At 31.5% G+C, this 18,160-nt stretch overlaps 1 protein-coding gene across 2 annotated transcripts in view; it reads left to right on the forward strand.

Annotated features, from left to right (window-relative positions):
* LOC138701752 (uncharacterized) overlaps positions 1–13,534 on the forward strand; it is a 797,192-nt gene extending 783,658 nt beyond the window's left edge. For both annotated transcript variants that reach the window (XM_069828978.1, XM_069828976.1), the window contains one exon: positions 1,505–13,534. In XM_069828978.1, coding sequence (XP_069685079.1) covers positions 1,505–1,650 — 146 coding nt within the window. In that variant the 3' untranslated portion in view covers positions 1,651–13,534. The remainder of the gene's footprint in view (positions 1–1,504) is intronic.
* Positions 13,535–18,160: the final 4,626 nt, after the last annotated feature.

Consider the following 18,160-nt stretch of genomic DNA (forward strand, 5'->3'; position numbering starts at 1 on the left):
GAAAAAAATGTTACTAGGTACTCACCAACCACACATGAGTGCTAGTAGTTGGCCAAGAACTGCAGTGAACAACAAAGGTCATCTCCAAATTCTCCATCACAAAATCATGCCGATTATCTCTGAACAATGACTTATACTGTGAAAACGATCTTTCCAAGTCACAGGACGTCAGACGTGCACATTTAAAGAGAGGAATGTCACAAACAATACACCGTCAATTTCACCTACAGGCACACCCTCCAATACTTGAGCAACTTTACACATTTTTTTATATCCCCTGTTGTTCCCAAACACATTCTGGAATTTGTCCCTTAGTACTTGTACTTCTGAACCTGGTAGCGAGTGTAGTTTAATATCCACGGCATGCACCTCCCTGTTTCAGACAACAGGCTTTTGGATGTTTCGAGTTTTTTATGGTGTCACACAAAAAGCTTAGATTTGCTAATAGGAAAGGCAAATCGTTTTTAAACAACCATTTTTCAGTATATCTTGAAGGATATCGATTGAAGAAGCCCGATAACAGGCAATGACAACAAGATATAGGCTATTGCCTTACTTGATAGACATGAACGAGAGGCGACAGATTTGTTCAAATTAAATAATGTTCATACCCGAGCTCTTATCTGTTGTGTTTCACAAACAAAGCGTGGAATGAAATCATCTTCAGCAACAATAAACATTCCTAATTATTGTTGCACGATCTCTCCACCTTGTCTATGTTAATTTATTCTCTAATAGTAACATTCATATGCTGCCTAGCAGTTCTCAGAACTTGAGGCGATACTATTACGAAAATGGACACACCACACAGCGCTTAGAAACATGAAGCAACCAAGAATTCTTAAAAAGATAACGTACTTCTGAGTGATATAATTGATACAGTTTTAAAATATTTAAAAGTTCTTGTAAAAAATTATTTAAGTAAAAAAATCCAAGATTTATATGTTTACAATAGATTTCCTGAAAATATGTATTTACGTAATTTTTTTGTGAAAATATGTGTTTTATGTGAAATAAAATTTGGGTTTTAAACTTGAAACTTCATGTTCGGAATTTTTAACTTTGTTAATTGTATTTTATCACACACAAAAGGAATATTTAATTACATAGGAATCCGCTCCTTATTGATAAAGATCTTTGGGCCGTATTCATAGACATTCTTAGCGCGGGCTTCCGGTGGATGATCAGCGAACTAACGTTTTTCGTATTCATAAACCAGTGTTAACGATATGATATGATATGATATGATATGATATGATATGATATGATATGATATGATATGATATGATATGATATGATATGATATGATATGAATCCCGTTCAAGTAACCAGCCGATAGCCGGGCTAGTTTAGCACGCTCGTAGCGCGGGCTAGCGAAATGTTTATGAATAGCACCCATAATCTTTATAGTAACTGCCCTCCCTGATTATCTCTCAAAATGACCCTACTTAGTCCCTTTCCAGTTGGTATTACAACTACTAATTTTTTTATTATCTGATTCCAGGTCGCAACCACACTGGAATCAATGAGGAAATCATCTGGGTGAGCATTGGTATGGGAATCACCATCGCCATACTGATCACCATAGCACTATGCTACATCATGAGGGAAAAATGCAAGAAGCGCCATGAGTATTACATCACAGCATAAGAGGATGGGAACCACATGAAGACGCAAGCGTCAGTAAATGAAGACAAAAGGAATCTGTGCCGTGTCGTGTGCAGCTATTTGACTGTGAGGGCGACAAACTTGTGCGTCCATCATCAAGCACTAATGATGTCATTAGTCAAGTTTGGGGCTGTGTGACAAACTTAAGGGCATGAGACGAAAGAGACGCAAATACCACGTAATGAGCGGACGCACTTAGAGTGCCCGCCTACCCTTCTTAATCCCTTTCCTCTGTAAAGGGAAACAAATGTGAAGTTTCAAGTAATCACCCTATGTCAATATGATCGTCTAGGAGATCATAGGAAATAGAATCTATGTCACAATGTGACCCTTTTCTTATAGGGACCAGCTGTACTGTTTCATTTCCTAAACCTTAATAAGAGATGGGGTGTGCTGTTAAAAATCAAAAATAACTTCCAATTTTTTAATTAGTAACATTTTATACCGTCCTTGTCTGAAAGTAGTTTTAAATTTTGTTCAGGTCTGAAGGATGTATTGAACAAGATATTACTTAGTTTTGAATATAAATTAAACTTTGCACTTACTCGATTCTGGAAACTTTACTGTAATTTTCCTAGCAATACTACTTAGTTTTGAATATTGTTTTTGAAATAAATTTCCGCTTCTTAACATTGTACTGTAACGTCTCTGGAATATTGTTTTTAAATTAAATTTGCACTGACGTAATTCTTAACACTGCACTGCAATTTTTCTATAAATATTATAAAATAGTAAATGTTGCTTTTAAATTAAATTTGCACTTACGCACTACTTAAGATTGAACTGTTACCTACCTGGAAATATTACTTAATTTTGACCACTGTTTTTTAAATTAAATTTTACACTGACGCAATTTCCAAGATTGCACTGTAACTTTCCTACAAATTGTGTCAACTTTTGAATATAATTTTAAAATTAAATTTACATTTAAGCACTTTCTAAGATTTTACTGTAATTGTTTTAGAAGTATTAGTTCTGAATACTGTTTTAAATAATATTTTCACTTCTTACGATTGTATTGTAATTTTTCTGGAAATACATTCTATCAAATATCAATACGAATACCACTCTCATAAGAAAAAAACAAGAACAATAATTTTAAAATGTCTGTTATTAGCCGGTAAAATTGAAATTTACATGCTGCCAGGTGAATTCTAGTTCTGGTAATAAGTGGTCTATAACGGCCCGTTATTTAACGACAGTGTTAAATTCAACATTAGCTTAATAAAAACATTTCCTGAAAATAAAATACATTCTTGATATTCTTCATGCTATATTATTAGTTACTTCTAAAAATTACATTAATATCTATTTCACTGTTCAGTAATATTCAGAAATGTACTGAAATTAATTTGTAATGCTCCCACTGATATAAGCTGCAATTAATTTATTATAAACGTCATTATCACAAATTGTTATTATCAGTCCAAAATCATTATATTTCATTTCCGTTTATGAACTTGAAGTTCTCTGCATGCTTAATTATTAAACGTAAAAAACTTGTGAAAAAATTAGATGAATAAATTCACAATTTCTATGCATAAAAATTTATTTACAAAAATATTCTGGCACAGAAAGTGCTGCAGAATTACAAACCACATTATATCAAGAACTGTAATCCACGTATTTTTTAATTATTTTCAATTAAACGAGTTTCAAATTTTCTCTTCGTGTTGTAGAAGATAAATAATGAAAGCTGAGTTACGTCATAACTTTCTATCGCTATTTGTTAAAAGGGCGGAAGTCACATTTTTTCAAAATTCATTTTTTATTGAAATGTGTTCTCTTGCCATAGACGCATCAATTTATGTTAAAAGAACTTAAAAAAAACAGTAAAAACGGTTAAAATGAAACATAACATTTTATAATGTATGTTAAAAGTGCTGATGTCCTTGACTTTTTTGTCCCTCCTGTAAAATTTGTATTTTTGGACTTCCGCCCTTTTAACAAATAGCGATTCTACTAAAGGTCACATTCTTTGCTCAGTTTCATTCTGCATTCAATTACTGCAATGTATTATTTCCAGAAGTATGTATTATTGGCCTAAAGGAATTTCATCGCTTAAGACGGGTATTGACTAGACGTCGGTTATAGCACACCTCTAGTCAAAATATTTCTTTCAACCAAAACTTGGAACTTTGGCGTAAAACGTAGTCAGTATGAAAATAAATTATCCGTGTATAGCAAAACAGAGTAAATAGTTGTATTAGTTCATCAAAGTAAATTGTGTAGAATATGGAATGTAGTATTGAGGTGTTCTAGTAGTCCATTAGTAAAGAGATATAATCCAAAACGTTTTCAAATCAAATAAGACACGATTTTAAATCGTGAATGTGCGTTGTCAGTTTGGATAATTGTTTACTGAAAACAGAAGTGTAACGATTTACCCCGAAAATAAATTATTACAATATAATTTATCACTAGAATGTTTAAATTTATTCTAATACTCATCCCATCTGATTTTTTTCACCACTCCTGTTGTAATTGAATGTTTTACGTTTAATAAATCGACACAGTTTCATCATTCACAATAGTTTTCTAAAATACTCGTAGTTAACATTGAACTATTGCTACGAAAATAAAATGGGAGAAAATCATAGAAGAAAATTATTTTAAAATATTCAATGTAAATACAAAACTTGCACATTAATACGAATGGCAGTATCATCAACAGTAATCTCACTAGAGGTTTTGAATTATCTAGAGAAAATCAAAACTCGAGTGCGATTTAATTGACTATTACACGATTAGAAGAAAATATAATTATAAAGATTACAAGAAATAAAGTACTCTAATAAAATAAAATATTAATTGATTTACTAAAATTCTATTTCATGAATGTTAGCTTCACCAAAACGTTTGAAAGAAGCCGCCATTTCCAGTTGACTATATATTCGGTAAACAAATGACGATCGCAAAGCATGTTTTATAGTACCGTAAAGAATTTGCATTTAGAAATGTTGGAAAACAGAGAAATAAATGCTAGGGAGGTGATAAAAAGTGAAGAAATTTTATAAAGATTAGAAGAAATAAAGTACTCAAAAACAATAAAATAGGTATTGATTGACTTACTAAAATTATATTTCACTAATGTTAGCTTCACCAAAACGTTTGAACGGAGCCGCCATTTTCAGTTGACCATACAGGGTGATTCACGAGGATTTACCGTCCTTTACGGAGCTTATTTCCGAAGACATTCTGAGCAAAAAATTTCACATAAACATGGGTCCTATTCTCAATATTTACAGAGTTACGTTTCCTTATTGGAACGCATTGCTGTGAACGCGTGATCTTGGTCAGCGTGCAGTCAGTAGCCAGCGCGAGCGCTACGGAAATCAAAGATAGCTGTATGCAGTTACGTAGCGCGACGAGTGCCGTTCACAAGCGTGCGGCCAAGTGTACTCAAGCGGACGGCGACATTTTTTAAAATGTGTTGTAAACTCTCCAAGACTGTAAATTAGAATGCAAAACTGAACAGTAAATAATTAAATCGGTGGAAGTGGTGTGATTTGTAATAATTGTTGTGATAAGAGCGTAAGAATAATGTAATTTTATAGTTAAAAATAGAAAAAGATGTCTGTACGAAGGAACTAAGGAGCTCACAGCACATTTTTAGCTTCATAATACTTGCCAATTAAAGAAATGATACTTCTGAATGGTTTATTCTCCATTTCTATTATTCTTTTACCTTCAAACTAAAGAAAAAACGTATTTTACTAACAACTTTAAATTAGTGTAAATATGAAAATATTGAGAATAGCAACTATGTTTATATGACAACTTTTTCTCAAAATGTCTTCAGAAATAAGCTCCGTAAAGGACGATAAATCCTCGTGAATCACCCTGTATATGCGGTAAACAAATTACAGTCGCAAGCATGTTTTGTAGTACCGTAAAGAATTTGCAGTTTGAAATGTTGGCAAACAAAGAAACAAATGCTAGGGAAGTGATAAAAACAAATGCTAGGTAAGTGATAAAATTGTAGCGATAAACAGCCATGATTGGTTGAAACACTCCCTTTCGTACCGTTTTATTGGTCAAAAGTAGTATAACGTAGTAAAAGTGTAATAGTCAATATAAAAATCTAGGAATCATGACTTGTATTTCAATATGTACAATATTATTCATACTAATAGTCTAAGTGTATATTTGTATCGCATATTACATACATCTCTATTTAATTAAAAGTATTACAAAACCTGTACCTCTAAACGCACAAATTCAATTTGAAAGTATATTATTTAAATATTTAAACGCTTACAGTAATGTATTCAGATATGCGCTTTAATCGATATTTCTACAAGAAATAGGCTTATATAAGATGTGTATATAACAACCTTGTAACATTTTAAAGTCTAATAAAACTTCTTATCCATTCAACATCATAAAATGCAACGTAGCTTAAGGAACTTGAAGTAGAATATAAGATTTAAAAATGTACATTTCTATTAGTCAACTATAGATCCTATGCAAGCAATATTTTCAGATTGACAATGTTACATTTTTATACTTCGTAAAGTGAATAAACATTTTCATATTGTAAATATTATTTAATTAATATGAAATTTACAACACAAATACACAAACTAACAAGTACCGGTAAAAACTTTTCATTCAAATTAAGTGTAACAAATTTTAAATTTAGAGAGAAATAAATCTCTATCGATGACTGACAAAATCTGTTATAATTCATTAATTTCTTTAGAGTAACTTTAACATTTGGTTATGACTAGACTTCGAAGTTGAGGCACCAATCGGGCGATACAGTTTAACTCATAGCGGACTACTGGGTGGAGATGGGGAAATCAGGCTGGGGCTTGTTTACTTTTTCCGTCTTCTATTCACTGTGCTGTCTATCTAGGTATGGTTGAAGTTGAAGGTTTCATAGGCATTAGCACTGAAGCTTTGATGACAACGTGAAAGCACTGCGATATAGAAAACGAAATATAACTGGAACAAATGTTTAAATAAGTACATTATTAACTTTCTTCCAAAAGGCAAAATGCATCACACCTGTTGGCAAAAAAAAAAAAAAACTGTCTTAATTGTGGGCTAAAAATTTATAACATGATTTTGAAATTTGAAATACCCTATAGACTATAAAATTTTAAGAAATTATAATATGTATGAATTCAAACTAAGAATTAAGACTATATTTAGAATACGTAATTGAAATTAATGTTAATAGGGGACAGTCGGGTAGTATCGGACATCGGGTAATATCGGACAGTGGGTTTCTTTCATCTACCACACGATGATAGTACCTGATTGACATGGTTACGTTTCTATGATGTTGCATAGAGAAACGTAACCATGTCATTCAGGTACTACCATATGGTGGTAGATGAAAGAAACGCACTGTCCGATATTACCCGATGTCCGATACTACCCGACTCTCCCCTATACAGGATTTACCGTCCCTTACGGAGTTTATTTCCGAAGACATTCGGAGCAAAAAATCTCGTACAAACATTTGTCCTAATCTCAATATTTTCAGAATTACATTAATTTCAAGTTGTTTGTAAAATACCTTTATTTTTTAGTTTTAAGGGTAAAAGAATATTACAGATAAAGAATGAACTATTCAGGAGTATCATTTCTTTAATTAGCTAATATTCTGAAGCTGGAAATGTGTTATGAATTCCATAGTTGCTTCGAATAGATTTTTTTTCTATTTTTAACTAGAAAATTACATTTTCTTACGAATTGATCACAACTTTTAAAAATCATGCCACTCTTGTAAATTCTTTAAGAGTGTACATTAGGATGTATAATTAAACTGTAAATAATCAAGTTCCTAAATTCGTATGATTTGTAACAATTTTTGTGATAAATGCGTAAGAACGATATAATTTTTAGTTAAAACAAAATCTGTACAAAGCAATTAACAACACATTTTTAGCTACAGAACACTAGCCAATTAAAGAAATGATACTTCTTAATACTTCAAACTCTTTTTGTAATATTTCTTGCCCTTAAAACTAAATAAAAAAAGGTATTTTACTAACAACTTCAAATTAGTGTAACTCTGAAAACATTGAGATTAGGACAATGTTTATATAACATTTTTTGCTCAGAATGTCTTTGGAAATAAGCTCCGTAAGGGACGGTAAATCCTTGTGAATCACCCTATATATTTGACTGATATATTTTAAATAAATATCTTGTGATTTAGCGACACTTTATTATAATTCATTCTATTCTCAGTTTATTCTATTTTATTATCAAGTTAACCTACAAAACTTTCATTTTGTCTTCTTACTGAACAGAATAGAATACGATACATTTCTTACTAAATTAATAAAATATATTATTTTCATTTTAAATGTATTAATTATTTTTCTTTCTTCGTAATAATTTATTAACCTAAGTATATATGCCCAATTTTCCCTCCAGACATGAGTTTCACTCATATGGGGGTTAGAATTCATAGCAAAGAGAACATAATATTGTTTTCTAAATGTTTACATAAAACGTTACGTGTTTTATAGTAATGTTATTTTAATACAAGTTTATTTCCGTGATTTATACATTATTTTTTATTCATTTTCTTTATTTTAATTACCAATGTTTATGTTTATGTTTATTATTATTATTATTATTATTATTATTATTATTATTATTATTATTATTATTATTATTAAAAATTACCTTTTAAACAGTACTGTTTTGTACAACTCTTGATAGAACTAAGAAAATATTATGTTTCTACATCTGAGAGACGATAATACATTGCATTCTGTCCAACATAATATTTATTTTTGTCCTTCAGGCCTATATTTACTCGGCCTATATTGCGAAATTTCCAACTAATACAGTGGATGACGGGAGAGGACTATCTCGCTAGCTGCTGCTTTATCCTGCGTGCACATAAATTCAGAGTTTATGTGCCTCAACTTCGAAGTCTAGTTATGACATCCTAAGTGAACGTACGTACTGTCTTCGTTGATAAATATTTATCCATTAGCAACACAAAGTATTCTGGTAATCTAGAAACATGATACGTACAGTATGATTTTATACTAGTAAATTCACACAACCAATTGAGCTGTGAAATTTATAGTCTGATTAATTCGATTAACTAAATAGCTTTCAAGTCTGATAATAACATTTCTTGAATATTACATGACATTTTATATATATGTTATTTTATATATATGTTATTTTTCCTCCGTCCAAGACTCCCATATTAAGTTCCGAAATTTTTGACAGTCAATGACCTGGTGTATATACTACCACTTCCTCACTTCAACGTTACAAATAAGAATTATTGCAGTTAATAATAATTTAATTTTAACTACCACAAATGAGCTTAATGATATTATTTAATGAAGGATGGATAGAACAGAGAAAAATTCTCTCCTGCACCGGGAATCGAACTCAAGTTTTCAGCTCTATATGGTGGCGCTTTATACATTAAGCCACACCGGATTCCAGTTCCGATGCCAGATCGAATCCCCTCAGTTCTACCTCTCAGTTTTCCCTTTGGTGGCCTACCCTCATGTACTGTGTCACAGAATATGTGACAGTGGCACAATGTCCAACGCACTATGTACGAGTGACTAAGTGGTCGGGATCCGACGGATTGAGCGCCGTCATGAATCACTAAGTGATTACTTACGCATATCGGAGAGAGAGATTTTTCTCTACTCTATCCATCACATGATTACGCAGAACTCCTCCACGAAAATATCATATGTACTTTGGTACATCATAATAATATTCTTTAAGTTTTATATTCCAATACTGAAGTCTAGGATACTGACCATTTATGTTAAAAAAAGTGTCTTTAAATGTTTCTTCATTACCAGCACTACTATGACTCACGAGTGTCTAAAAAAATATTAGTCTACATACAGATTGATTAAGGAGATCATGCAATACTATAGAAACTAATTCCTGATGTCATTGTCATGAAATACGTAAGTTCATATAACATCTCATATTTTTTTTTAATTAACTAAGCTACACCATCCTTAATATTGAACATGCATGAGGAAATTGTAAAGGTATAAACATTTAAATATATAGGAAAATGATACTGGATGTATTACAAATTTATTAAAGTACATTCACTGAAAAATCTGTATTGAAGCTGATTTTCAAACACCCAACATTATGCAGCAATGCACGTAGCCGCCCCAGTGTGAACTGTGGTTTTAGCATTGCCTAACTAATAGTAATAAATCAAACAAAATTATGAATTAATCAAATTCGCAGTTTGTTCTGAATTTTTATGCAATACTCAGTACATTATTTTGAACAGTTTTTTTAAATAATTTATTGATCGATCAGAGCATTTAGCGCTATACAGATCATTTCTAAATAAAATATAAATAGGCTACAATACATGACACTGAATTGAGGGCAGCCTAGATTGGGCTCCTCAATGAACAAAAATAATTGTTAATAAATCATTATTTACATAGGTTGGTGCGATGATAAATTTTGATTATAATATGAGGTCCATTGGAAGTCGGCTCTTGATTCTGGTGGGAAATGTGGACTTCCTTCCGAGAGAGTAGTTGATGACGCCTGGAACATTTTCTAGGTTGTTATAGAACTTCTTAGCTTGTGAATGAATAAACTGTTTGATTGTGTCAATCCCAATTTCTCTGTGTAGTTGGCTGTTACGGACAAACCAAGGAGAATTGAGTGAAATTCGTAGGACTTTATTTTGAAATGACTGGATGTGTTTAATTTCACTTATTGCAGCTCCTTCCCAGACAGGACAGGCATAAAGCAGTAGAGGTCGTAATAGAGATGTGTAAAGTAGCATGCAATTTTGTAGCTTTAGAGATGATTTCTTATTGAGGAGCGGATATAATTTAGTGAGTCTTGAGTAGACCAATTTAAGTTTGTTGTTGATGTGATGTTTCCATGATAGACGGCGATCAAGTGCACTCCAAGATATTTTACAGCTTCATCCTTTGGTTTCCACGGTATCACGTTGGTTGAAAGATTTATGTGCGTTATTTATAATATATAGTAAAATTCTAAACGCTCGAGCCAAGTTCACAAGAATCTGTCTTACGGAAGCAAGAGATAAACTATTGGAAAATTGGACACATGTGTATAGTAACTTTTTTTCTTCATAGTGATACCAGGAATCATTTCACAGATTACTGCATGATCTTCGTGAATCACTCTGTATAATTTAGCTGCAGCAACATGACTGTCATTTTCTGATTCAAATACATAATTGTTATAAATGTAGAAAAATATAATGAACACCCTGTTATAAATAAAGTTAGAATTTTCACCATTCATTTTAATTATAAGGGAATCATCAATTGAAAACTATTTATTTTACATAAGGCATAATGAAGCAATTTAATATCATACAATAAATTAGTAATAATTTCTAAGCCCCTATGTGTAACTTTCATCCCTATTCATACTAATATTCAATAAAACATCACATTTTAACTAAAACAACAAAGATTTATCTCACAACTTCGTTGAATTTCGGAACATAAATTATTGATCTCAGTTAGGCAATTTGATAATGCTTTTCATATATAACTATCATCATCTTTAGCTGACCTGATTATTATTTTTAAACAATATACAAATTAAAATCGTTATATTTAATATTTCACATTACCTGTATATAAATTTTTTTCAAGTACAAATTGACGATATTTCGATTTAGAACGTTTTTACTTTAAATTTAAAAACACAGGGTAAGACAATGGAGCAAAATGTCTAACTGGTAAAAACTTTATTCATACTGAGTTTCTATCCACTATTCCACTTAATATTACAAAGTTCATGTATATATTTACAAATCTAAAAGCGAAATTTCTTGCATAATTAAGCAATGTAGCTATCTGAATCTCCAAACACATTTTGACCAACACATACTGTGCGGTTCTGAATTGCAATTTCTGCAAGAAGGAAGTAGCGTTCGCAAAATCAGGGTGGACATAGCATGTGTATAGTTTTCAAACGGTTATTTAGAAATTAGCATGAACTCCATAAATTGTATATTTAAACATCAATAAACATATGTCTGATTAAGCATGTTGCTTTAAAATTAATTTTAAACCACCAGGTGTTCATGTTCCTACATTTACATTCTATATTGATCAGTAGGGGGCGATTAATTAAATGTCATTACTTTTCCTTTTAACTTTAAAACGATGCCCTTTAATACAATTCAGTTTATGTTATAACAAAAGAAAATATGTAACTTTTATATTACAAGTTTTGTATTTCTTGTCATTTTTTTCCGATAGCTTTTTTTTTTCGCTTTTGGGGTCACTAAAATCATCTTTTCCAATTCTGTTTCATTTTTATAGCAAATTTCTTTTAATTCCGTTTCATTTTACAGCAATATTACATTCAAATCATAGTTTCTGCTTTTCACTGTTTAATGCCTTTTTTAAATAAGGAAACTGATTATTTGATTACTTACAACAATAGCCTGACAAAATCATTATCTTACAAGATATAGGAAAATGAATAAGTTTCTTGTAACAGAAGCATTACATTTTGATGGTAAAATCTTATAGATATTTGTAATTGGTGATTCACACCTAAGCGATTAATGTTAGTTACGTAATTTACATAGTAGCCTACATTGAGTCCCAGCGAACGTTCTCGGAGATTCTGTCGTCTAACCAAAGGAGGTCCCTCCCACTTGTATATGCGAACTTATGGCGCTCCACCGGATTAAAACTTACGTACTGTTATATCAATAACATTAGTATATTTTGGCGTGGAATTAATAGCAGGGCGTAATGGCCTGCTCGTTCTCCAGATTTAGCACCATGTTACTTTTATTTCTGGGGAACACTGAAAAATAAAGTGTATCATCATATGCTGGAGGAACTTAACAAAACATTCAAACACAGATTCGTTCTGATGATATGATTTATGTATCACACAAGATAGGCAACACTTCCAGCAGCTACTGCGAGGAGGGTGAGTATGGAATGTTATTAACATAGTATGTAAGTTATAATCCTGCGAAGCGCCGTGAGTTCGCGGATGCAAGCAGCGACGGCAGCTGTGGGGGGGTCTGCCGATGGTCAGACAGAAACACCGGGAACGTTCGTTAAGACTCACTATTAAAAACATACAAATTATCAAAACTTCAACTGTGTTAAGTAGTTCTAGAAAACTGAGAAAATATGCAAATAATATTCTTCAGAAGTCAGGTCTAAGATTAAAAAGATTCATGTAGGTATATAAAACCTTACAATTTTGTTTTGTAATCACTCTAAAGGGCACCAGCTGCATATTTAGAATCATCATCTTACTATTATGACAATGCAACGAAATTGTGAAATTTGAGGTACAAAATAAAATTAAGAAATAAGATCTCTACATCAAATGTTTTGAAAATATCTTTGCTAAAATGTAATATTGTGTTTATTATAAAAATAAAACCATTGATAGGAGTATATTAATATCTTTCATATCCCAATTTTTTTCAGTAATAAAATAAAAAACAGATCTATATGTCTAATATTTCTAAAAATATCTATCTTCCATCAAATGAAAGTTTGTGATTTTTTGTATAAATAAAACAAAGTCTAGAAATGCATTAACTGCTTTTACCATCATCGTTATCATCATCATCCTCATCATCATAAATTTTCTCGTTTTATATCATGTGATTTTTAACGGTAATCTAAGAACATAGCATTCATCTTTCCACGATATCTTGGTCTTCCTCGGTCTCTGTAACCTCTTGGTCTTATTATTTTGTTCATATCTCAAAATTGCACTAAAACCATAAAATATAGTATAGGTGTAATTATAAATTTGTTCCAGAAACTTTACAGAATGTTCATACATACATACATACATACATACATACATACATACATACATACATACATACATACATACATAATGTTCTGCCAAATGGCAAGTCTTTCACTGCAAACCCAGCATTCTCCAATAATTCCTATTTTCTGCTTCCCTCTTAGTCTCCGCATATGATCTATAATTATATCTTAATGTCGTCTATCATCTGAAATCTTCTTCTGCCACGAACTCTTCTCCCGTTCACCATTCCTTCCAATGGTTAATATATTAAACAGTTAATTTATTATTAATAGATTACGGTATTTTGTAATGTTAAATTTGCATCACTTTAAATAACTACCGGTAATACACCAAAAAAATGCAAATTGCAATAAGAATTTACCTTTTAAGCATTGTGTACAATCGCCAAGAAGAAAAATCAGTTTTAAGTTATTAGATCTTATATTATTTTCCTAAAACTTATTCCAGAATCAGTAATTAAACCCCCATGAAAAACTGACTTTTTAATTAATTTAATTTAAAGACATTCCTTAGACACATAAATATCATTAATCAAGGAAGCTGCTTGAACAAAAATGTTGACTTCTCTGTCACACTTTAAGTGAAAAATATAAAAAACAATGGATCGACTTCTAAATATGTAGAATCCCTCTCGTTCTTTAATACAAATAAGCAATACAGTATAAAATTTAAGATCATAATGTCGACTGAATTTAAACTTTGATAAAATACAGTTTACATTTGAGTTTTTAGGCTTCTACGGTGACTAGTTTTTTGGGTATTCACCTGTGTCCTTGAAATTGACATTTCCAACGTTTCGGAACTACATACAGGTTCCATCATCAGGGTAAATAGGTAAGACCAGTGGGGGGAATCGCCTACTCTGTTGGGCTCGTTACACCAGGCTAATCAGGACGAGTCAGTCGTCGGAATTAGCCTGGCGTAAAGATAGTAACAGAATAGGTGACCCCACCCCCGATCTTACCTATCTGTCCTGATGATGGAACCTGAAAGTAGTTTCAAAACGGAAATATCAAGTTCCAGGATATGGTGGAATACTCAAAAACCTAATTCTGATTCCCCTTGCATTATTTATACGTCAATTTTATTGTACAAATTAAAAATATTACGCAAACAATATACATTTAAGTTCTGTACAGTATATTTCAGTAAGTTATGGACGTGTAGACCTATAGGCCTATAAAAATAATTCTAGATCCACTTAACTCATATCATTCTGTCATAGCCATTAGTCATTAATTTTGTTTTGCTCATTAATTTATTATCTCCTTTATTTTAAAGAGTATATTAATAATATTTGACACATTTCTGAACTAATTTACTTTTATTTGAGACTGGTTTTGTTATTCAGTATATATAAAAACTAAAATTAGCCAGATAAACTTCAAATACTTATCTAAATATTATTAAAATGACTTAAAAGGACATTCTCGTAAAACACACACTAATATTCCTAAATTCCGAATTCTTTTTAATTATTTCGGTAAATTGCAATCGTTACAAATTGTCAGAATCTACTGAAATAGTATTAAAAATTAAAAGATCAACATTGTAAATAAGTAATTCATAGTATAATTTCATATAAAAAGCTAAATTTAATTTAGTATGTGTTCTTCAAACACGATATTTCAATAGTGATATATTTGTTAAGTTACAATATAGACTTCTTTATAAGATTCAAATTCTGTGCTAACGTAGAAAAAAGTGGCAATGAGTAAATTTAATAGTGTGGTTGTATAATAAAATATTATGTTAGAAGGAAATAGTGAAATCCGTTATTTGAATATTCTCTTTGTGTATACTCCTATATTAAGACATTAATTTAAGTATTTATATATTGATGTACATAAAATGTGTATGAATTAATTTATAGTTAATGTATTGTAAAATTGTTTATAAAAAAGACCAGCATTTTATTTTAATAGGAAAAATTAAACTAAAATTAATACCATTCATTGCCAAATAAATGTTGCAGCATTTGCTAGTAATGTATATGATTTATAGATATTAAAGAAGTCTCAATGCTTCACAGCAGCTTTATAACTTCATATAAGTATCCTCATGAAATTTTGCCTCATGTGTTAGTTGAAATAAATTCCGTGATCTCAATGCTCCTTAGCAGCTTTATAACTTCATATAAGTATCCTCAATAAAATTATGTCTCATGTGTTAGTTGAAATACATTCCGGATCTCAATGCTCCGTAGCAGTATTATAACTTCATGTACGTATTCTCAATAAAATTATGCCTCGTATATTAGTTGAAATAAATTCCGGATCTCAATGCTCCGTAGCAGCATTATAACTTCATGTCACTTCAATAAAATTATAACTTCAATATAACTTATAACTTCAATAAAATTATGCCGCGTGTGTTAGTTGAAATAAATTCCGGATCTCAATGCTCCATAGCAGCTTTATAACTTCATATAAGTCTACTCAATAAAATTATGCTTCATGTTAGTTGAAATAAATTCCGAGTTATCAGTGCTCTATAGAAGCTTTATAACTTCTATAAGTATCCTCAATAAAATTATGTCTCATGAGCTAGTTGAAATAAGTTCCGAAATCTCAACGCTCTATAGAAGCTTTATAACTTCATATAAGTCTACTCAATAAAATTATGCTTCATGTGTTAGTTGAAATAAATTCCGAGTTATCAATGCTCTATAGAACTTTATAACTTCCTATAAGTTTCCTCAATAAAATTATGTCTCATTAGTTGAAATAAGTTCCGGAATCTCAGTGCTCTATAGAAGCTTTATAACTTCATATAAGTCTACTCAATAAAATTATGCCTCATGTGTTAGTTGAAATAAGTTCCGGGATCTCAATGCTCTATAGCAGCTTTATAACTTCCTATAAGTATCCTCAATAAAATTATGCCTCATGTGTTAGTTGAAATAAATTCCGGGATCTCAATGCTCTATAGCAGCTTTATAACTTCATATAAGTATCCTCAATAAAATTATGCCTCATGTGTTAGTTGAAATAAGTTCCGGGATCTCAATGCTCTATAGCAGCTTTATAACTTCATATAAGTATCCTCAATGAAATTATGTCTCATTTGTTAGTTGAAACAAATTCCGGAGCCTCAATACTCCATAGCAGCTATTCATATCAGTAAGATCCTCAATAAAATTATGCCCCATGTATTAGTTGAAATTAATTCCGGAGTCTCAACGAAATAGACTACGTTTTACAACCATAATTAGAAATAGACAAACTTTATCACAAGGCTTCACAAAACAACAATCTGCTAATATACAATGCATATATTTTATCTTTCCACACTTCAACATAGTCTTTGAAATGGTAAGCATTTCTTAACATTTTCACAATTTCAAATTGTAAGAAATCTGACTGTTCTACGGTTTACTTCACATGTTTTTTATTCATAACCCAGCACTCAGTGCGGGCCTAGTGTGGGCAGCTGTGCTATGCACTGCCGCTTCCAATCTACCTCCGCGAGTGTGGAAAGATAAAATGTACGCACTGCATAATCTTGGCTCAGGCAAGGACGCAGACCTAAAAACATTATTACTGTCAATATTTATTTATAACAAAGCCATTAATTAAATATGAGAATATCTCAACCCTAAGAAACGTCAGATTTTACTAATTCAAGAAGTAGATCACCATCTACAACAACAACTAAGAGGAAGGGTCAAGGGACTGACATTCTGCAAATCTGGCTTTCAGGTATAGCTCCCTGTGAAGTTGATTTGAATAATTGTTCCGGGGTCGGGTATCGAACATTGAGTGCACACAAACTCTATGTTCAATTCAAGTCACACAGAGTTTGTGTGCACTCAATGTTGGGCCTCTGGCGGCCTGTCAGCCCACTTGAGGTATGTGAATATAAATGGAAAAATTGAGTCGGTGTCTGCGTAGTTCCTGGGTAACTCAGCGCTGGTGCGCTCAGCCAAAAGATAGCCGGCCCCGAAACAATTTTTCCCTTGAAATTATTATGATTGACATTCTGTTTATACAGAATTAGAAAAGGCTGCAATAGGAATGCATTCCTATATCATCATAAACATAAAAATGTTCAGGGATCAAACTGTGCACTAACTAGCATTCTCCTATATTCTTTTATCGTTTGGAAGTTCTCGACATTTCCCAGTGTAATTACTCGGATTTCAGAAATGCCAGCTAGACGTAATGTCAAAGTATTTCCAATTACGGTAATTAATTAGATAATTATGGCATTTTTTCTTTTTTAATATTATTCATAGAAATTAATTCAATCTGCTGCTTTCCTTTAATTGAAGACCTCCCTCGAATAAGGGTGTAACCAACAAGTCTATAACACGCGTTTGAGGGGAAAATAAAATAATTTCAGACATACTGTTATAAATTAATGCTTAAAAATTACTTTTTCCATCTAAGTCACGCATTTCATTAATTTGATGTTACACCATTTTTCGAGGGGGGTCTTCAAATTTTATCTGTTAAGTTCTCATTTAAATGCCATTAAAAGGACATCTATACTAATAATAAATCTGTAGACGAAATTTTTCTGGTAATTTTCGATTTTCCAAAAATAAATTGCTGTTAACACATATAATAAATCATCCTGAAACCGAAAATCGCTTTTTTGAAATTTTTGTTTGTATGTCTGTCTGTCTGTCTGGATGTTTGTTACCTTTTCAAGCGATAATGGCTTAACGGATTTCGATGAAATCTGG

The sequence above is a fragment of the Periplaneta americana genome, chromosome 6 (assembly GCF_040183065.1).
Source record: "Periplaneta americana isolate PAMFEO1 chromosome 6, P.americana_PAMFEO1_priV1, whole genome shotgun sequence".
In the NCBI taxonomy this organism is placed as follows: domain Eukaryota; kingdom Metazoa; phylum Arthropoda; class Insecta; order Blattodea; family Blattidae; genus Periplaneta; species Periplaneta americana.